We start from the raw sequence: 19011 nt of genomic DNA, 5'->3' as shown, positions 1-19011 counted from the left end.
TGAGCAAGATAAACACTCCATTACTAATAAGAAGAAAATGTTTATACAACACGGCCAAACCTGACATTCATTGAAGAACCAAATCATGAATTGAACCAAAACCACAACCACTCATCTGCAATCTACAGATATTGACTGGAAAACTCACTAAACACAGGTTAAGTGGCATGCGCGTGAGATGACAAATATCTTACAAGTAAATAAGCATATGATGATTTCAACTAGCAAAATTTGTTTACACTACAGTTACAAAAAATAATATACAAAATTGATAAACCTTAGTGGCGATTCTTTGCATTGCAGTCATTACGGATCCTCGATATTCTAATTAAGCTTGATGAGGGTGGATCTTTATATTATACCATTCTTGGAACCATCTTTGGTCTCAAAACAACAAGGGTGTTCATAGAGGTGAGTTGGATTCCTTAAAAATCCTTGGAAGCACTTCATGAGCACTAACATCCAAAGCTGCAGGGTCCCTGAGAGAAATAAGGCTGAACAGTGTAAGATACTCAACTAAAGAAGGAAAGGATCTTTACAGAGGAGCAATGACTAACCTCTAATGTCATGTAGAGAATTCACGGAAATAGTGTTGCATGTGAACATGAAATTTAGGGCAATTCGAGAGTTATAAGTGAATGGCCGTATTATTAAGAGTTGCTCAATATGTCTTGGATCATAGTTGTTCTACTAAGAGCTTGTTTGATTGTTTTCCAATAACTATAGAAAAAGGGTTTCAACTGAGAAAGCTTCTCCAAGCGTTTTCATAGCTTTCTCAAAACCAATAATTTCACGAATGCTAATGGAAAAGAAGGGGGTAATTCATTTCTTTGTAATTCTATTGTTTGGATTGAAACTCAAAATTGGAATTCATTGCATTGGAAAATGGGGAGATTTGTAATATTTTGAATTTAAACCCGTCTTTTAACCATTTTAATCCCAAAAAAATAGAATTCCAGCGCATTTCCAACCTCAACATTTGGAAGTGGGTTTTCAAGAAATTAATGGGATCTGGGAAACACATTTCCTCAAAACCATTTCTCCCGAAGCCAAACAAAAGAAATAAACCAATTTGCAAGGTGCGGGGAGAAACCCATTTCCAAGGTTTCTACCACCAAACAGCCCCTCGATGTCTATGTAAGTAATGCTTGAAGCTCATATAGAGATGTACCATTGAAAAAACTACCAATGAAGCTTTCTGTAATGGGAGATAAGAGTATAAAAATACCTGCACAAGGTTTTCCCCTTCTCAGATGAACTAGGAACAAACCACAACTTTCGTAGCACAGGTGACTCAAATTGCACAAAGAAGCCATCACCCTGCCCATGCCTCCATTTTCTTGATCCCTGACCTTTCCAAACCTACAAAGGAATCATCAAGCTGTTCACTTTTATTTATAGAATTAAAAATACAAAATATAAAGGTAGTAAGATCCTGTGGGCAATAAAAATTGCTATAATTCCTAGCAAAGAAGCTCAAAACTGACAGAAACGCTAATATCTCTCAAACCGTAAGGAATTTGGCGAAACGGACAGGAGCAAACCGAACCCTTTGGGGTCGGTTTGGTCGGCTCCGTCTCGTCAAGATAGTCGATTTTCATATATAATTCGTCCAATTCCGACTTACGGTTTGAAAGTTATGACCCGTTCTTCGCAGCATGTTCTAAAGTCCGCCTATAAGACTAGACTTCGTTGTTCGCTTGCAATGCTAAGTTCGCCTGATAACTTAGCTCGCCTGAACTGATTGAAGCTCGCCTGACAGCTTCGCCTACGAGGTTCGCCATGCAGCGAGGCTCAACATTAAAAGACGAGGTTCGCCACGCAGTGAAGCTCGACATCAAAAGACGAGGTTCGCTGCGTCGCGAAGCTCGACATCAAAGTTCGTCACCACGGACAAAACTCCTCTAGGAAATGAAGTCCTTTTAGGAGGCGAAGTTCATCCACAGACGAACCTCGTCAAGCAACGCCTCACCCCCTCAGAAGACAAACTTCGTCATTGAAGACGAAGTTCGCCCAGAAACGAAGTTAGTCATTGAAGATGAAGTTCGTCGAGAAACGAAGTTCGTCATTGAAGACAAAGTTCGTCATTAAAGACGAAGTTCGCCAGAAACGAAGTTCATCATTGAAGATGAAGTTCAGCCAGAAACAAAGTTCGTCATTGAAGATAAATATCACCATTGCCATTATTGACGAACCTTGCGCATAATCGAACTTCGTCTGTCATAATTTTCAGATGCTACATTTAAGGAGGGTTAATGACTAATAACTCACTCATTTAAGGAGAGTTAATGATCACTAACTCACCCATTTAAGGAGAGTTAATGACCACTAACTCCCTCATTTTAAGAGGAGTTAAAGCTCATTAACTCACTCCATAATACTCCTAAACCTATAAATAGGCATGATCAACATGAAAGAAGGGCGGAGATGGAGAGGCTAGTCAAAAAACCTCTCTCCTCCACTCTCATGGATCTTCATAGATCATCGGCTAATCATTTGGCCTTGAAGCGTCGAAGCTCATAACAAGCATGACGAGGGTCATTACAATGACAAACCTCATCTCAAATAACAAAGCTTGTTGTTGGAAACAAGATTTGAAGCTCGTCAATGAATACGAAGCTCGTCAGCGAAGACGAAGCTTGTCTAACGAACCTCGTCACGCAACGAGGCTCATCATCCACACGAAGTTCGGCCGTAACGGCCACGAGGACCAAGTCAGCCTACGTGGGCTAAATCTAAGGAGTATGTTACGCTCCATTAATCAACATGGGTTAAATCTCAGAAGTCGGTTACGCCCACGACCCCACAATTGTAGCACGTCAATTACGTGCTAAAGCTCTATAAATAACCGCAAACAGTTATGAAGAGTTGGTTGGAAGTTCTGGCGGTTCAGACTTCAAACTCTTGACAATTTAGACCTCGAGAATCATCAGAGATCAGAGCTTCTGCATGTAAATCCGGAGTTCGAATTTTGATTCCAGCCGGCTAACTAACGTGAGAAGCTTCAGCAATCTTGTTCGTCAACGGGAGGCAATCTCGACTCAAGCATCGGGAGAAACATCCTTTCGCCACGAAGAACTCACGTTAAACAAGGAGGAGCTGAATTAATCTTCTCTTCATCTGTAATCGAGAGAGCATGTGAGTGATTATAAGGGTTTCGTACCAAATAATCGAACCCGTTTTTTTTAAAACAAGAGAATCAATCAATCTTTAATTTTTCGACCCTACAGATCCCTTGCAAAGCCTGCAGTAAGCCTCCTGCATATGTTTGAACATATACAACACATTTTGTTTCCAATGATCTGAATGTTCAAATTAGGCAAAACTAGCTAAGCTTTATGAATCTGAGCCTCTCCCTTTTAGTGTTATTCTAATCATTATTGTCTACTGTCTTTTCTCCCAATTTATAGTGGACAAATCTATACTACTTCTAAAAGAGAAAACAAATGTTAAAACTTTTGCATACCTATTTTGCCGTTTACAAATTTTTTAATTCTAATTATTTCCTATATTTTTATCTTTTTCCCCTATTTTGCCCTTTTTCTGTAATCTTTGTTTATTAAATTATTAGTATTAGTAAATAATTTACTCTTTCAAATATAACTTCCAACCTTCAATATTCTCTTTAATTAATTTTTTCTATGCACATTAAACTCTCATTTAAGGTTAATTTCACATAATCTTGTCATTTACTCTTTCCAAATATAACTTTAAACCTTTCAACTTCACTTTTATTTTTCTATTCTTGCATTTAAACCTCATTTACTCTTTCAAATATAGCTCCCGACATTTCAACTTACCTTTGATGATTCTATCACATAATTTAAATTTTCATCTTCTTTTATGTAAGTTTATGATTATAATGAGAATTGTGTTCTATTTTTCCAGTTTGCGTCAATGAATTGTTTCTAGGGTCATCTTTGATTTTTAAATTTTAATCTTGTTTTATTTAAATTTATGATGATAACTACGTTTTCCCCCCAGTTTGCGCCAGTGTATACTCCGAGGGTGATAAACGACTTTGGGGATCATTGTGGTGGTTGTTACTCAAATGGCCGGAAAGGTGAAATTCTCAAAATCATGATTAATTTCTTGAATTGGTGAATACCCAGCCCTATGCTCCCATTGATGCTTTATTGAGGTAAAACATTGCACCTTTTTGTTAAAAAATGACAGAAGGTACAAATTATATTTAAATTATTATTCTATCATATAATTTATTTAGATTATTTACAAAATCTTGATGATTTATTCTTTTGTTTCGATAAATTTTTGAAGTTGTTGCTAGGTTTAAATTATTTACAAAATCTTGATGATTTATTCTTTTGTTTCGATAAATTTTTGAAGTTGTTGCTAGGTTTAAGAATTATGTAAAGAAATGGATGATTTATTCTTTTGTTTCGATAAATTTTTGAAGTTGTTGCTAGGTTTAAGAATTATGTAAAGAAATGAGTCGTTTTAAGTTCTTGAAGATGAAATTTTTGTCTCCTCTGCTAATGGAAGGTATATATGGGTTTAATCCGAGTTATTTCTGCAATCTTGATTATTTATTTTTTTATTGCAATTACAGAATATTATTATATTAGGGATTGGATGAAGTTTACAGAAAAGTCAGACACATTAGTACTCTTTTATGGTGTAAATTTCACAAATTCCCAGCGTCGGCTCATTTTGGTTTAACCCACCTCACCTCACCCACTAACTTTTGGGGTTTTCACAAAAACCCCATAAACTCTTTTAACTTTTTTTCAACATCTCCCTAACCATATAAACACCACTTTCTCAGATTCAGTTTAGTAAACTTCATAAAGCCCCAACCTTTTCATGTAAGGCGCATTTTGAAAAAGGTCAAAGCTTGTGTGGGTTTCATGTAAACACCAAAAGTAGGGGGGTTTAAGTGACATTATTATAAGTTTGGGGGCTCAGTTCAAAATAGACCAAAGTCGGGGGTTGTTTTGTGAAATTCACCTTTTTAATATGTTGTAATGCCAACCTTATGACTGGTCAATAACTTAGGCTTCGTTTGGGTACCATAGTGTTTTCTTTATAGTGTTTTTTGTCAACACTAGCTTGACCCGTTACAACATTAATATTAAACATATTATTAATCTTTTATATATAAATTATACTAAAATATATTATAAATAAAATATTATAATATTTATTTTACATTATTATAGTATTATAATATTAAATATAATACAATATAGTATTGTATAATGTATTAGAACAATTATTGTACTTTAATGTGTTATGTTATATTATAATTATTACATATTATTTTTAAATAATAATATGTTTAATTATTTTGATATATCAATTTGTTATTGTTATATATTATATAATCTATACTTCTATACTACTTATAAAAGAGAATATGAGTGTCAAAACTTTTGATTTCCCAAAATATCCTTCAAAATTCACTCAAATCACCATATTGCACTCAAATTAATATGCAACCCAATTTAATTAATTAAATCATCAAATGTAATAATTACACAAAACCATACCCCCTTCAAATCAATTATGTACCATCTTGTAAACTTTACTATGTGCACTAAAATATAAAGGGTAATGTATTAAACCAAATTGCTTGCTCTGAATTCCACAGATTGAGTTATGGCTTTCTCTCTCAATTAAAATTAGCTAATTAAATTATGGAGTTAATTAATTTTAAAGGTGGAGACGTGACGTTTACGCTTTCTTAATTAAAATCTATTAAAATTGAGTGCTTGGAATTCCAAAGGTAGAGTTGCACCTTTCTTTCTAAATTAAAATCAGTTTGATCATGGTGAGTGCTTGGGATTACAGGCGACTCTCACAATGTTTATTAATGTATTAAACCAAATTGCTTGCTCTGAATTCCAAAGATTGATTTATGGCTCTCTCACTCAATTAAAATCAGCTAATTAAATTATGGAGAGTTAATTAATTTTAAAGGTGGAGACGTGACGTTTACACTTTCTCAATTAAAATCTATTAAAATGGAGGGTTTGGAATTCCAAATGTGGTGTTGCATCGTTCTTTCTCAATTAAAATTAGTTTGATCATAGTAAGTGCTTAGGATTACAAGTGCTCACAATGTTTATTTAGCTCGATTTTGAGCAACGACAGATGAGCCATTTCCCAACATCCGTTTGGGATCACTTGCTACTGAAGCTCAAGCCACTCGAATGCAATCACTTACAACCTCTCATTCTTCACAATTTCCTTATCTCTCATAATCAACAGGTATCAAATCTCGCATAAAATTTTACAAGTTTACCTTTGAATTTATCCTAGCCCTAGGTTTCAAATTTGCAACCAGAATCACAAGATCAGTTGTCGACGAGCTTACGAAAGATAATGGAGAAGCTAACAAATGGTCATAATTGAACAGAAGGGTGCGTACCTTTATAACTAGATTAAAATTAGACCTTCTGAAAAAAAAAACAATTTGGGTTGATTGTTAGAGAAAGAAATATTTTTTATTTTTTAATTTATTACATATAGCCAACAACCTCAACGTCAAAGTATATGAAAGCCAATAAGGAGCCCTACAAGATCAAGAGCTTGTTGGAATTGTGAATTAGGAATTGAGAACCAAAACAAAGGTATGTTTTATAATATAAACTGAAATTTTTGATTTAATTGATCTATAATGTTGTTTGATGTTTAAGAAAAGCTCTCTCAGTTACTTACATATAGATATATTAGGCGATGGAATTCTGGTTGTGTGGTTCAAGCTCTGGAATGGTGATGTCAAGGACTTCTTTGCTTACGTGTCCTTTTTAAATTACTTTGTTATTACAACAAATAGGTCGTAGCTGAAATTAAAAAAGTTTTTCTTCCATATATACCCCCAAATTTAGTGAATTTGCATCTTTAAAAAGAATAGTGATAAATTGATAATTAAGCTATTCATCAAAAACTTCCCCCCGAACCCGAGCAACTATAGAAGTAAGTGTTCTAATTTGGCTAATTAAATGATATGGATGAGAAGGGGAGCAACATTCAGGTATCCATATTTTTGTAGTTAAAGCAGAGGTTTTTTTCCAAATAGCCCAAATTGAATCTAAAAAAAATTCCTTTTCTTTTGGACCATATGTTTGATAACATGATTTCATCTCTCGTACTAAGAGAAAATCAATAACATCATTTTTTAACCGTGAAACTTATGTCCTTCCTTCTTTGTAAGAACCCTTAGATCAAGATGGACTTGCGAGTAATTACAAAGTTTTGAAGGACTAACATATAACTACTCAAAATTCTAGGACTAATATCTAGATAACCCTAACTATTTAGCTTTAGCTGTGTAACTATAGTTGCTCTCTTTAGTTTACCACTGCCAATTGAATGTTTATCTGTTCAGTCATATTTTTTGTGTTTAAGTTGATATATTATATATATATATATATATATATATTATATATATAATATTATATATTATATATATATATTATTATATGAGAAAACGGAGGTGAGCTGGCAGCGTAGGAATCCTTACATGCCAGTGTATGACATGTGAGCCCCTTACTAGTCATATCGGTGTGGGGCTCACATGTCATACACTTGCAGCGTAGGAAATTTCCTACGCTGCCAGCTCACCTCCCGTTTTCTCTCTCTCTCTCTTCTCTCTCTTCTCTATATTTAATATTATTATAATATTGGGAAGAACTATTGTAAGTTTTGTCATATAATTATATTGATGCATGCCTAGAAACAACTGTTACATCTGTGTATGTCCAAAATCAAATACTATTTGTATGCCTGTACCTATAGTTCAGGTTGTGATGAACAAATTTTTTAAAATGAAATAGACATTTTCTATGTGTTACTAGGTATGTGTATTAAATACTACAAAATCTACATATTTTGCTTTGCATCACATATCTAATCTATTTACATAATATATTACTACAACAATTATCATTACTTTTGTTCTCAATATCGATTAGTTCTACTAATCTATTTACATAATATATTACTACAACAATTATCATTACTTTTGTTCTCAATATCGATTAGTTCTACACGTATATCATGCTCAGATATTACTACAACAATTATCATTACTTTTGTTCTCAATATCGATTAGTTCTACACGTATATCATGCTCAGCCTAAGAAGCCAATAACAACGAATCGGTCAAAAAATTATTTATCCTTATTCATTGATACTCATTTTATTTGTAAATGTACGTACTAAAACACTCAAAACTTCTTTCCAATAATTTTCTACAAACAATTTTTTATCTTTTTCCTTCAAGCCAGTGTACTACCTTCTTGCCCATGAAAAAAATTTAGAATATAAAATAAGTATGTCACATGCATTGCACGTACACTATACTAGTACGATACAAGTAGGAGGTCCCCTGGAAAATAATGAATGAGGGATTGTGACATAGGATGAATATTCAATAGAAGATAGGAAACAAGGTCAGATAGAATACCTGTGGATACGATATAATGCTTTTGGGTGCTACCAAGCAAGCAGCCTGAGAAAATGACTCCTCTGCATACTGTCTTAAAAAGGTGAAACAGCTACTGTGCGTCTCTGGAGACTCGAATGCCTAGCAAAGGGGAAATAAGACAGGAATATTAATCATACTACGTCCTTGTGGAGAAGTTAGTATCTGAGACTGTTTATTTATAATTAAATGGCTTCATTTATTGAAGAGATTTATGCATATCATAGAATCTATTATCTTCAATCTAAAAACAGTTGTAACAAGGTAAAACCATAGTACCTTATCGATATTGACAGCCGGGGCATATTTATCCGTCTGTGTCTTCTGCTTATCGAGAAGGAAATAGACTCTTGGATCCACTTTTCCAGTCTCATGCCAGACTTTTATAGCTGACTCCATCGTTTCAACAGCAAAAGAAAAAAATTCTTCACTTTCCTCCACAGCTCCAAGTTTTCCAGACTGCAAACAATAAATCAAGTAAGCTAATGATGGGAATAGTATTCCTGATTACCATTAGCGTTTAGTTTACATAAGCATAGGGTTATAAATAATAAATTACCTCATCTGCTAAGTGCAAGCATTTATAAGAGACATTGAAGAAAGCTTAGGTTGTAAGAACCTTCATATACTTGTATACAAGGTGCAAGAGTTACAGAGGATAAGTATCATTTTCAGTCTAGATCTAGCAGTTTGTTACCTATTTCTTTTTTCTTACACCAGTGTGTTACTCAATTCTTTGCCTAACCAGTAATTGGAGAACAATGTTTCACATGGAGAATATAATAATCATGTGCATCTATTGGATGCTAAGATGCAAACTGTCATGACTCATTTTGCAGCTAATATTGACATAGATTAACTGATAATATTTGCTAGGAATCAAGCTTACGTTAACTGATTAAGATGACCTATCCATTTAGATTGTCTCATGGAAGTCATCACCATGACAAGTAATGAAATGATGCAAGAAAGTTACAAGTTATGTTGGATATCTAAAATCAAACAAAAACATTCATTATTAACTTACTATTTCTGATCTCAGAGGATCCAAATATTTTCTCATATCAACGCTGGACCTGATACTCTCGCGTTCTTCAGCTTGCTTCTTTTCTATTGCTAATTGTGTGAGCCTCTTGATCAGCTTGCTTCTTTTCTATTGCTAATTGTGTGAGCCTCTTGATCTTCTTGGATACTTCTAAGCTCTTTGGATTAAACTTCAAGGCTTCGCTAATTGTGTGAGCCTCTTGATCTTCTTGGATACTTCTAAGCTCTTTGGATTAAACTTCAAGGCTTCTTGAAATGAAATGATAGCCTGCAATATAAAAAGAAAATGAAAAGACAAAAGATTAGGAAATCACTTTAACAAAGAGCAGAAAAACAAGTCCTCTATGGCTGATGGTGACAAGTTGATACAGGTCCTATCTTTCATCGCCACCAGGACCATTAAACCAGAGACCTTAGAATTGATAAACCTTCTTACGAAGCAATTGCATAAACAAAGTCCATATCCAAAATGTAAATCCGCTACAAAGTTACTTAGTTCTCTGTTTAGCTCCGTGAAAGGCTACCTCAGTTTAGCACATTGTATCAGAGAATTTATCCTCCCCCAGTAAACACTTATTTGGTCTACCCTTTGCCCTAGTTGCTTCTTTAGCTAAGATCCCGCCCTCTCCACATAGCACCCATCAGTCTCCAGCATGCCCACATTAATTTTTCTTATCCGCAATTTGAGCTACCTTCAGTCATTTGTTATCCTTGTACTTTATGGTATCGTCATCCATCCAAATCAACTTTTTAGTTTAAGCTATAGTGGTTTTCCATGCGCGTCTTTAATCATAAAGTATGGATGCTTTATTAGTTATCTAATAATTTCCCTTCAAGTTATACAGATAATCTATGGTCAGAATTCCACGAAATGCCGGTAATCCAAATGTCAGACAATTGGTAAATCAGGGTTGAATTGGAATTACACCTTACAATATCCAGATGATGTTGATTCCTTTTAGTTCACTTATAAACAGAGGCCTCATTGATAAATCATAAAGTATAAATATAAATATTTAAATTCATTAATTTGGGAAGAAATGTGATTGGCCAGGCTTTTATAGTCCGTAATAAACGCAAAAAATAGAAATTGTGACCTTACATCTTCATGTCTCTCCATTGCCTCCAAAACACAACCTTTCCTGAAGTGTCCCTGAAATAGTACCAAATGACAGTGGTAAAAGCTAAGAACAAGAAAATTGTCTGTAAAGTTGGATGACAGCATGAATATTGAATCTGAATACTAACATTAAGACCCGATGAAAAAGACACAACAAAGTTTCAAAAGGACATGCCCTACATACCTTCTCCCACTGAGGGTTTAGTTTGATTGTTGTCTCAGCATCAACAATCAAAAGGACATGCCCTACATACCTTCTCCCACTGAGGGTTTAGTTTGATTGTTGTCTCAGCATCAACAAGAGCCTTATTGAGTTTGACAAGATGTAAGATAGTTTGATTGTTGTCTCAGCATCAACAAGAGCCTTATTGAGTTTGACAAGATGTAAGAATGCTGCTGCACGATTACTGTCAACAACAAAACAAAATAGGAAAAAGGAAAAAGAAACAAAAACAAGCATATCAGTATATTAGGTGTTGAAATAGAAGTTCAGTAAATAATCAGTTCAGGCGATTACAGGAAGAAGGGGCATTTGAAATTTTAATTTGCCAAACAAAAAGGCCAGCCTATCCATTTACCAGCACACACATGTTGCAAGCACCACCCAAAGTTTAAATTACATAAACAGCATAAGTACAGCCAACTTACAGTAAGTAATATACATCAGTATGGACATGCCACATACAGGGCATTCTTACCAATTGAGATATATGATGAGGTTGAATTTGATAGAGGAAGAAGAAGAGGAACAGAGGAAGAAGATAAAGAGAAGAACTAGAGGATAAGCAAACAATAATTCTCATTCATACCCTCATCTTCATTACAACAACTATATATAACTACACTAATATTATCTCTACCCACTAACACCACTCTTCTCTCTACAGCTATCCACAAAACATAACTATTCACTAACTAAAACACAAGTTACACAACTACCCACTTATCCACGTTGTGAATGGTGGTGGCATGTATCATTCGCCCACCCTTAAGGATCCTTGTCCGCAAGGATAGTGAACGGAAATTGCTTCTTGACTCTTTGGTTCTTGTTGAACATTGTTATCATCATCGTGGCTTGAATATGGTGAATCTACAATCATAAATAGTTGTGGACGTTTACAGTGATGACCCGGATGAACTTCTTAGCATAATAGTAACATAAACCCTTCTCTCGACGGTCTCGTGCCTCTTGGTTGGTGAGTTGACGGAATGTTGTTGGAGTAGTATTTGAACTTGCATTCACACTCTGAGCGGGTGGAGGACCTAATACATCAGTTGTTGGGTTGGGGGTGGTCACCTTTGATGCCACAGAAGCTGGTTAGGAGCGAAATGGTTAGCTCGGTTGCTTGTGTAACCGATTTCGTTCCTCAATTAGTTGAGCGACTCCTATTGCATCTATCAGGGTCTTGGGCGGCTTAATTTTTACATCGAGGCGAATGTCATCACGAAGTCCTGCAATAAAACAACCAATGAGAAAATTTTTGGGTAGGCCGTCAATGCGATGAGAAAGCTTTTCAAAAGCTTCCTGATAAGCTGCAACGGTTGAGTCTTGTTTAAGCCGAGTTAGGGCTTCCAACGGGTCTTCGTAGTTTGTTGGACCAAAACGGAGAAGGACAGCTTTGGTGAATTCATCCCATGTAAGTGGTCCGCGAAATTTCGTGAACCACCGGTGCCATTGTAGGGCAATGTCGTTAAGATGGAAAGACGCTAGCGAAACTCGTTGGTCAGAGGCAATATTTTTGAAATCAAAATATTGCTCTGCTTTGTAGATCAAGCCAGTTGGGTCCTCGCCCTTGAACCTTGGAAAGAGCAATTTGAGGTGTTGGTGACGGTGGTCATTATTGGTGGTAGAACGAGCAGCCTGTGACGAATGTGAGGATTCTCCTGAAGCAAATGAGTTAGTTTCAAGATTATTAGTATGTGGGCTTTGGACGGTTTGTAGAGCTTGAAGTTCTGTTAACACCATTTGGAGTGTAGCATTAATTTGATCAAAGTTGGACTCATGTCGTGTTAAGATTTCATTGACCTCACTGCGGAATTCGGCATTCGTTTTGTCACGAGTGTCCATGGTCGAAACTTGGCTTTGATACCAATGATGAGGTTGAATTTGATAGAGGAAGAAGAAGAGGAACAGAGGAAGAAGATAAAGAGAAGAACTAGAGGATAAGCAAACAATAATTCTCATTCATACCCTCATCTCCATTACAACAACTATATATAACCATACTAATATTATCTCTACCCACTAACATCACTCTTGTCTCTACAGCTACCCACAAAACATAACTATCCACTAAGTAAAACACAAGTGACACAATATTATCCACGTTGTGAATGGTGGTGGCGTGTATCAATATATTGCAGAATTTTTTTTTTTTTTTTTTTTTGGGGGGGGGGGGGGGTGCTTGTTTCGCTGTCCCTCTACATTACTCAGAATGTCACATGTAGTGCAGAATTCTGATAGAATTCGAACTCCAATTTAAGAAGCAAGGACATGGATAGTGATGTGGATATCACATGGAAATGGATCCAGATATTAAAATCAGACCAACACAGATCCAGATATGGATATCACAGACATAAGACATGGAAACTCTTTAAAACATATAGCATGTGGAAAGGAATATAGAAGACAACAAAGGGAGGAATTTAAGCCTATGTAACGCACACTTCTGCCATGAAGTCTTGTTGTCTCTGATGCAGGTATGATGCGTCCTTCATGAACTTCGTCGTGTGTCAATGTTACAAGCCCAAATAATTTAGGCTTACCCGTCTCCATGAAACATGGATTTAACTTTTAAGCTTTTCTTAGGCTGGAAACTCCTTAAAAAATAGGATATGGAAATGACAGTAGAATATAGAAAACAATAAAAAGAGGAATTTAAGCTTATGTAAGACAGACAGCCAGACACGTCTACAATGAAGCTTTGCCGGATCTGATACAAGTACGACACGCCCTTCTCAAAATTTGTCGCCTGTAGACTCAACGTATCATACCCAAATAACTTTTACATGTCTCAGTCTCCACGAAACTTTGGTTTAAGCTTTTCTTATCAAAATGGGCTTTTTTTATCAAAATGGTTAGAACCAAATACAATGAACAACCATGCAAAGGTGAAGCAGCATCAACCATAGTACTGCAATAGTGACACTCGAGGTGCATAGTTCTATCAAAACTCGCATACTACTACTAGTTCGCCGTATTAATATTAATGCTCAAAACTCAAAACCCCACATGTCGTATAATCGAAATTACAAACCCTAAACCCTAACATACTAATCCTTCCACTTCACAACTACAGATCGTGTCAGGGACGGAATCTGGAACCTGTCAATAGAGCTGAAGAACATGGACTGATACAGAGATTTTGGACTGATACGCAAAGCTGGGGTCTAACTTGCAAAGACTTTGAACTACATAGGCTGTCTTGCAAACAGTTAACTGATTCTGTTTTTTCTGTTTAAACTGTTTGTGCACATTTGTTTTGGAAGCTTTGAAGTTGAGTTGTATAAATAGAAGATTGTAAGGATCAAACACGGATCATGAAAGAAATGAAATAGAATCTGTTCTTCTTCTCAAACTCAACTCCTGTTCCCTTTCTCTCTTTCTCTCTCAATCTTTAATTCTTGTCTAAATTTCTCTCAATTTCCTTCTCTATTTTCTCTCAAATTTCACCACAGGCACAACCATGGCTGTGAATGGGCTCAGGAAGATGAGCAGGGGTTTCGGAACCTCACAATTGGTATCAGAGCAAAGCTTATTCGATCAACACTGGGCGGAGATGTTTTCTCAGCTGGAAGAGAATGCAAAACTTCTCCAAGAACTCAGGAACTCCACGGATCTAGGCCAAGGAATTTGGGGTTCAGGGACGAAGAACGATCGGCGATTCTTGAGCTCAGAATCAAGAAGCGAATCAAGAAAACCCATGTTTGATTTCACTGAAAGCAACCATCAATCTCAGAGGAAGTATGTTGGTGTTCCTGTAAGCAGCTCAACGTGCTTCCACTCTAACCCTAATTTCCCCAAATCGCCAAATCCAACAAAGAAACCCTTTTCCCGCGAAACCCATCTCCAATCTTTCCCAGTCTCTCCAAATTCAACTCAGATATCTTCTTCCAAGAAAACCCAACAAAGGTGTTCGACGAAATGCCTCAGTGAGACATTGAGATCCACCAAGAATCTGCAGGGGTCTTTGAGGCGCTCGTGGAGGTACTGGAATCGATCGCCTAAAGTAGACGCTTATCTCTCTCCAACATCTGATGCAAGGAAGAAGAAGACGAAGAAGCCGCAATCTTCTCGTCTCCACCGATCTCCAACATCTGATGCAATGAAGAAGAAGATGAAGAAGCCGCAGTCTTCTCGTCTCCATCGAAAGTCAAAGCTCAAGAATCAGCCATGGTCAATCTCAAGCAAGAGAAAGCCAAAGCTCAAGAACCCGCCATGGCCAATCTTAAGCAAGAAGAAGAAAAAACCCAACAAGAAATTGCCATTTTCGAACGGTTACGGCTTCTCCTCAGCTCTCATCCTCAAGTTTCCACCTAATTTTGTTCGCCAGCTCAGCAACAAGGCTCGTCGGAACTACGGCAACATTGGAATTGCTCAGGTTGTCGCGTCCTCTTGGGCCAACTCGTCTTCTGCCGATGAGGAATTGCAAAAGGTTGTGGAATGTGAGTATGTTGTTCGTGGAGAGATCGTTATCAATGCCCAGCGCCTTCAAGAAGAGCTACAAAAGAAACCAGGTAGCCATCCCCTTGTTGAGATACTTAATTGTAACATTGGGAATCCACAGTCTCTAGACCAGCAGCCAGTTACTTTTTTCCGAGAGGTTCTTGCTTTGTGTGATTATCCAACAATTTTGGACAGAGATGAAACTCATGCCTTATTTAGTGTGGATTCCATAGCAAGAGCTTGGCAGATCCTAGACCAGATTCCTGGTCGAGCTACAGGTGCATACAGTCACAGCCAGGGTATCAAAGGATTACATGATGCAATTGCAGCTGGAATTGCTGCTCGTAATGGTTATCCTTGCAAAGCAGAAGATATATTCTCAACCGATGGAGCGAGCCCTGCTGTCCACATGATGATGCAATTACTGTCGAGGTCAGAGAAAGATGGCATCCTCTGCCCCATCCCTCAATATCCTTTATACTCTGCTTCGATTGCTCTTCATGGCGGCCATTTTGTCCGATATTACCTCATTGAAGAAACAGGGTGGGGACTGGAGATTTCTGAGTTTAAGAAGCAAGTGGAAGATGCTCGATCAAAGGGTATAACTGTTAGGGCACTTGTAGTCATAAATCCCAGGAATCCAACCGGGCAGGTTCTTGCAGAAGAAAACCAGCGACAAATAGTGGAATTCTGCAAAAAAGAAGGTCTTGTTCTCCTAGAAGATGGGGTCTACCAAGAAAATATCTATGTTGCACACAAGAAATTTAATTCCTTAAAGAAGATTGCACGATCAATGGGATACGAAGACCAGGATATTTCTTTAGTACCATTTCAGTCAGTTTCTAAGGGTTGTGATGGAGAACGTGGAAAGAAAGGTAGCTATATGGAGGTTACCGTTTTTAGCACTGAAGTGAGAGAACAGATTTATAAGGTGGCATCAGTAAATCTTTGCTCAAATATATCTGGTCAAATTCTGGCAAGCCTCGTCATGAATCCACCTAAGGAAGGAGACGAATCCTATGAGTCTTATGTTGCAGAGAGATATGGATGCTGTCTGAAGACGAATTCAATAAACACTTTTGCGTACTGGTTTAAGAACTGTGATGAGCTGATTGATTTCAAGGAGGGTGGGCATACAAGCTTTGAGTATGGGCGATATGGGAACCCAATTACCAAGGTATTGGAGAGGAAGATGAGTGAATTAGAGAGGGCAGAAACTACTTTGTTTGTGTCCTCTGGCATGTATGTCAGTTGTGCGGTGCTCTCAGCCCTGGTTCCTACAGGTGGCCATATCGTTACAACCACTGGTTGCTATAGGAAGACAAGGATGTTAATTGAGAATGAGCTTCCAAAGAGGGGAATTAAGGCTGTCGTTATTGCTCCTGCTGATATGGGCTCTCTTAAAAGAGCACTGTGCTCTTTTCTTTACGGAGTCCCCAATTAAGGTTAAAAAGTTACCTACATTTGACCTTGGGACAAGGTCCAAATTAAGGGGAGGGAATTGTCAGGGACGGAATCTGGAACCTGTCAATAGAGCTGAAGAACATGGACTGATACAGAGATTTTGGACTGATACGCAAAGCTGGGGTCTAACTTGCAAAGACTTTGAACTACATAGGCTGTCTTGCAAACAGTTAACTGATTCTGTTTTTTCTGTTTAAACTGTTTGTGCACATTTGTTTTGGAAGCTTTGAAGTTGAGTTGTATAAATAGAAGATTGTAAGGATCAAACACGGATCATGAAAGAAATGAAATAGAATCTGTTCTTCTTCTCAAACTCAACTCCTGTTCCCTTTCTCTCTTTCTCTCTCAATCTTTAATTCTTGTCTAAATTTCTCTCAATTTCCTTCTCTATTTTCTCTCAAATTTCACCACAGGCACAACCATGGCTGTGAATGGGCTCAGGAAGATGAGCAGGGGTTTCGGAACCTCACAGATCGACTCCGCACCGAAATGATCAAAAGCTGAAGGGGAGTTCACTTTGCAAAGTTGAATCTTTTGAAAACGATTCGAAACGATTCGATCTTCTGAAAACGAAAGGAAAAAAATAATAGATCAAGCGCTTTAATTGAGAGGGAGGAAGAAACCTGTAGAGGGTGGGATTCGAGGGATCGAGCTTGATGGCCTGAGTGTAAAGGGCAGCGGCTTTGAGATAGTTCCCAGCTTTGAAGAACTCGTTGCCCTGATCCTTTAACGACGCTCCACCACCTTCAGCCATGATCTCTTTTGATGGATTTCTAGGGTTAGGGTTTTTTATTTCGCCCCACTTTCTGTTTTCTTCTTCAGTTCGAGTAGCAGCGCTGCAGTAAAACAGTGAAGATCGATGGCAGATTTGGTAAATATCGGAGAGAACGCTGTTTTTATAAGTGGGGCCAACCTAGGAATCGGGGCCTCATTCGGCCCAATTATCTGCTGCTACGGGCTTAAATCCAAAGTGTTCAGAGAATTGGGTCGGCCCAGCCTATAACATTTTCGAATTTTCTTTTCATGCCCAAAAACACCCAAACCTCCACATTTGTTCGGAATGGGGTGTTATTTAAGACAAACTAATAGGTTTGCGGTATAAATTAAGAATACATGCTGTCATTTAAAATGACACAGTAGGATTGGGGTCTAATTCTGAAACATGAAGGTGTGGGGGTCCAATATAGAACTGACAAAAAGATTGGGAGTTTAATGATCTGTTTGTTCATTTCCATAATATAAAGGAAACTCATTTTCATCTAAAAAATTCATTTCCGCATATTTTCAATGCTTTCTTAGAAAAGTTTTTTTTCCCAATAATAGAATCGTGGGTGGAAAACCTTTTTTTAATATCAATCCACTATTTGGTTGAAAACCCAAAATGAGAAATAAAAGTTTTTTTTTCTTTTTCAGTTTGGATGGCAAGAATAAGAAACCCAAAACAAGAAATAAAAGGTTTTTTTTTTCCAGTTTGGATGTTGAAAAGTAGAAAGGGGGCAGAAAAGGATAATTGAGGCATTAAATATTGTTAGCTGTAGATTTCTGGTCATTTCCACCATAAAAACACTAAATTGGATTTCCACATTTATGCCGTTCACCTCTTTAAAGAAAACGATTTGCTAAAATAAATTGTGAACCAAACCATGGCCAAAGTTTTCTAAGATGCATGCGTCAGAGAGTTTCCAAGCAATTTCCATTTTATTTTTGTAAAACAAACATGCCCCTAGATACGATAAATGCCCGATATCTTACGGTCCATCAATTCGGAAAGAAATCTAAGACATCTGTTATATTCAGACCAAATTACACTTAAATGATCTACAGTTTTACTAACATTGCATTTAAGTGACCTCTATTTTAAAACCAAGCAAATAAATATCCCAAATTATTTAAATATTATAGATAAATACTTTAAAGTAAAAAAAATCCGCTTTCTTTATGCATCCAAGAACATCACATAACAGAGAATACTAAAGTATAATTTTTAGAAAATTTTGGGTATTTAAGTGAAGTCATTTACAAATTGAGAGTATGTGTATGTAACATTGGGTGAGCAAGAGGACACCAATATGCGACATTTTGAAACTTTGCATTTATTTGTAATATTTAAATACTTTGAAGTATTTATTTGCTTATTTTTAAAAGAGGGATCACTTAAGTGCGAAGTTGATAAAACTGTATGGCATTGAAGTGCAGTTTAGCCTAACTAGATTCGAAAGAGAGAAGAAGAGACAATGTTATGTTCCAACAAGAGTGAACATGAGG

At 36.8% G+C, this 19011-nt stretch overlaps 2 protein-coding genes across 3 annotated transcripts; one reads left to right on the top strand and one right to left on the bottom strand.

The window, feature by feature from the left end:
* On the bottom strand, positions 1–17607 carry LOC109833003 (RNA polymerase II-associated protein 3). 2 transcript variants are annotated; one of them, XM_020400527.1, is made up of 10 exons: positions 17370–17607; positions 10978–11020; positions 10868–10918; positions 10596–10646; positions 9691–9761; positions 9477–9579; positions 8729–8908; positions 8432–8551; positions 1229–1362; positions 1–494 (listed from the first exon to the last, which is right to left on the bottom strand). In XM_020400527.1, the coding sequence occupies exons 1-10, from the start codon at positions 17498–17500 to the stop codon at positions 404–406; spliced, it is 975 nt and encodes a 324-aa protein (XP_020256116.1). In that variant the 5' UTR covers positions 17501–17607; the 3' UTR covers positions 1–403. The 2 variants fall into 2 exon arrangements, with proteins under 2 accessions (XP_020256116.1, XP_020256117.1); XM_020400528.1 differs by having other exon boundaries at positions 41–479.
* LOC109833002 lies at positions 13134–17348 on the top strand. Its single transcript, XM_020400526.1, has one exon. The coding sequence runs from the start codon at positions 14303–14305 to the stop codon at positions 16724–16726; it is 2424 nt and encodes an 807-aa protein (XP_020256115.1). The 5' UTR covers positions 13134–14302; the 3' UTR covers positions 16727–17348.

This window comes from Asparagus officinalis, chromosome 3 (genome assembly GCF_001876935.1).
Source record: "Asparagus officinalis chromosome 3, Aspof.V1, whole genome shotgun sequence".
Lineage (NCBI taxonomy): Eukaryota > Viridiplantae > Streptophyta > Magnoliopsida > Asparagales > Asparagaceae > Asparagus > Asparagus officinalis.
This window is presented reverse-complemented; position numbering and strand designations above follow the sequence as displayed.

Coding starts and splice junctions, on each gene's coding strand:
- LOC109833002 (XM_020400526.1), top strand. CDS start 14,303: ATGGCTGTGAATGGGCTCAGGAAGATGAGCAGGGGTTTCGGAACCTCA.
- LOC109833003 (XM_020400527.1), bottom strand. CDS start 17,500: ATGGCTGAAGGTGGTGGAGCGTCGTTAAAGGATCAGGGCAACGAGTTC. Junction 10,919..10,977: donor ATCTTGTCAAACTCAATAAG/GCTCTTGTTGAT, acceptor AAACTCAATAAG/GCTCTTGTTGATGCTGAGAC. Junction 8,909..9,476: donor ATCCTCTGAGATCAGAAATA/GTAAGTTAATAA, acceptor TATTGTTTGCAG/TCTGGAAAACTTGGAGCTGT.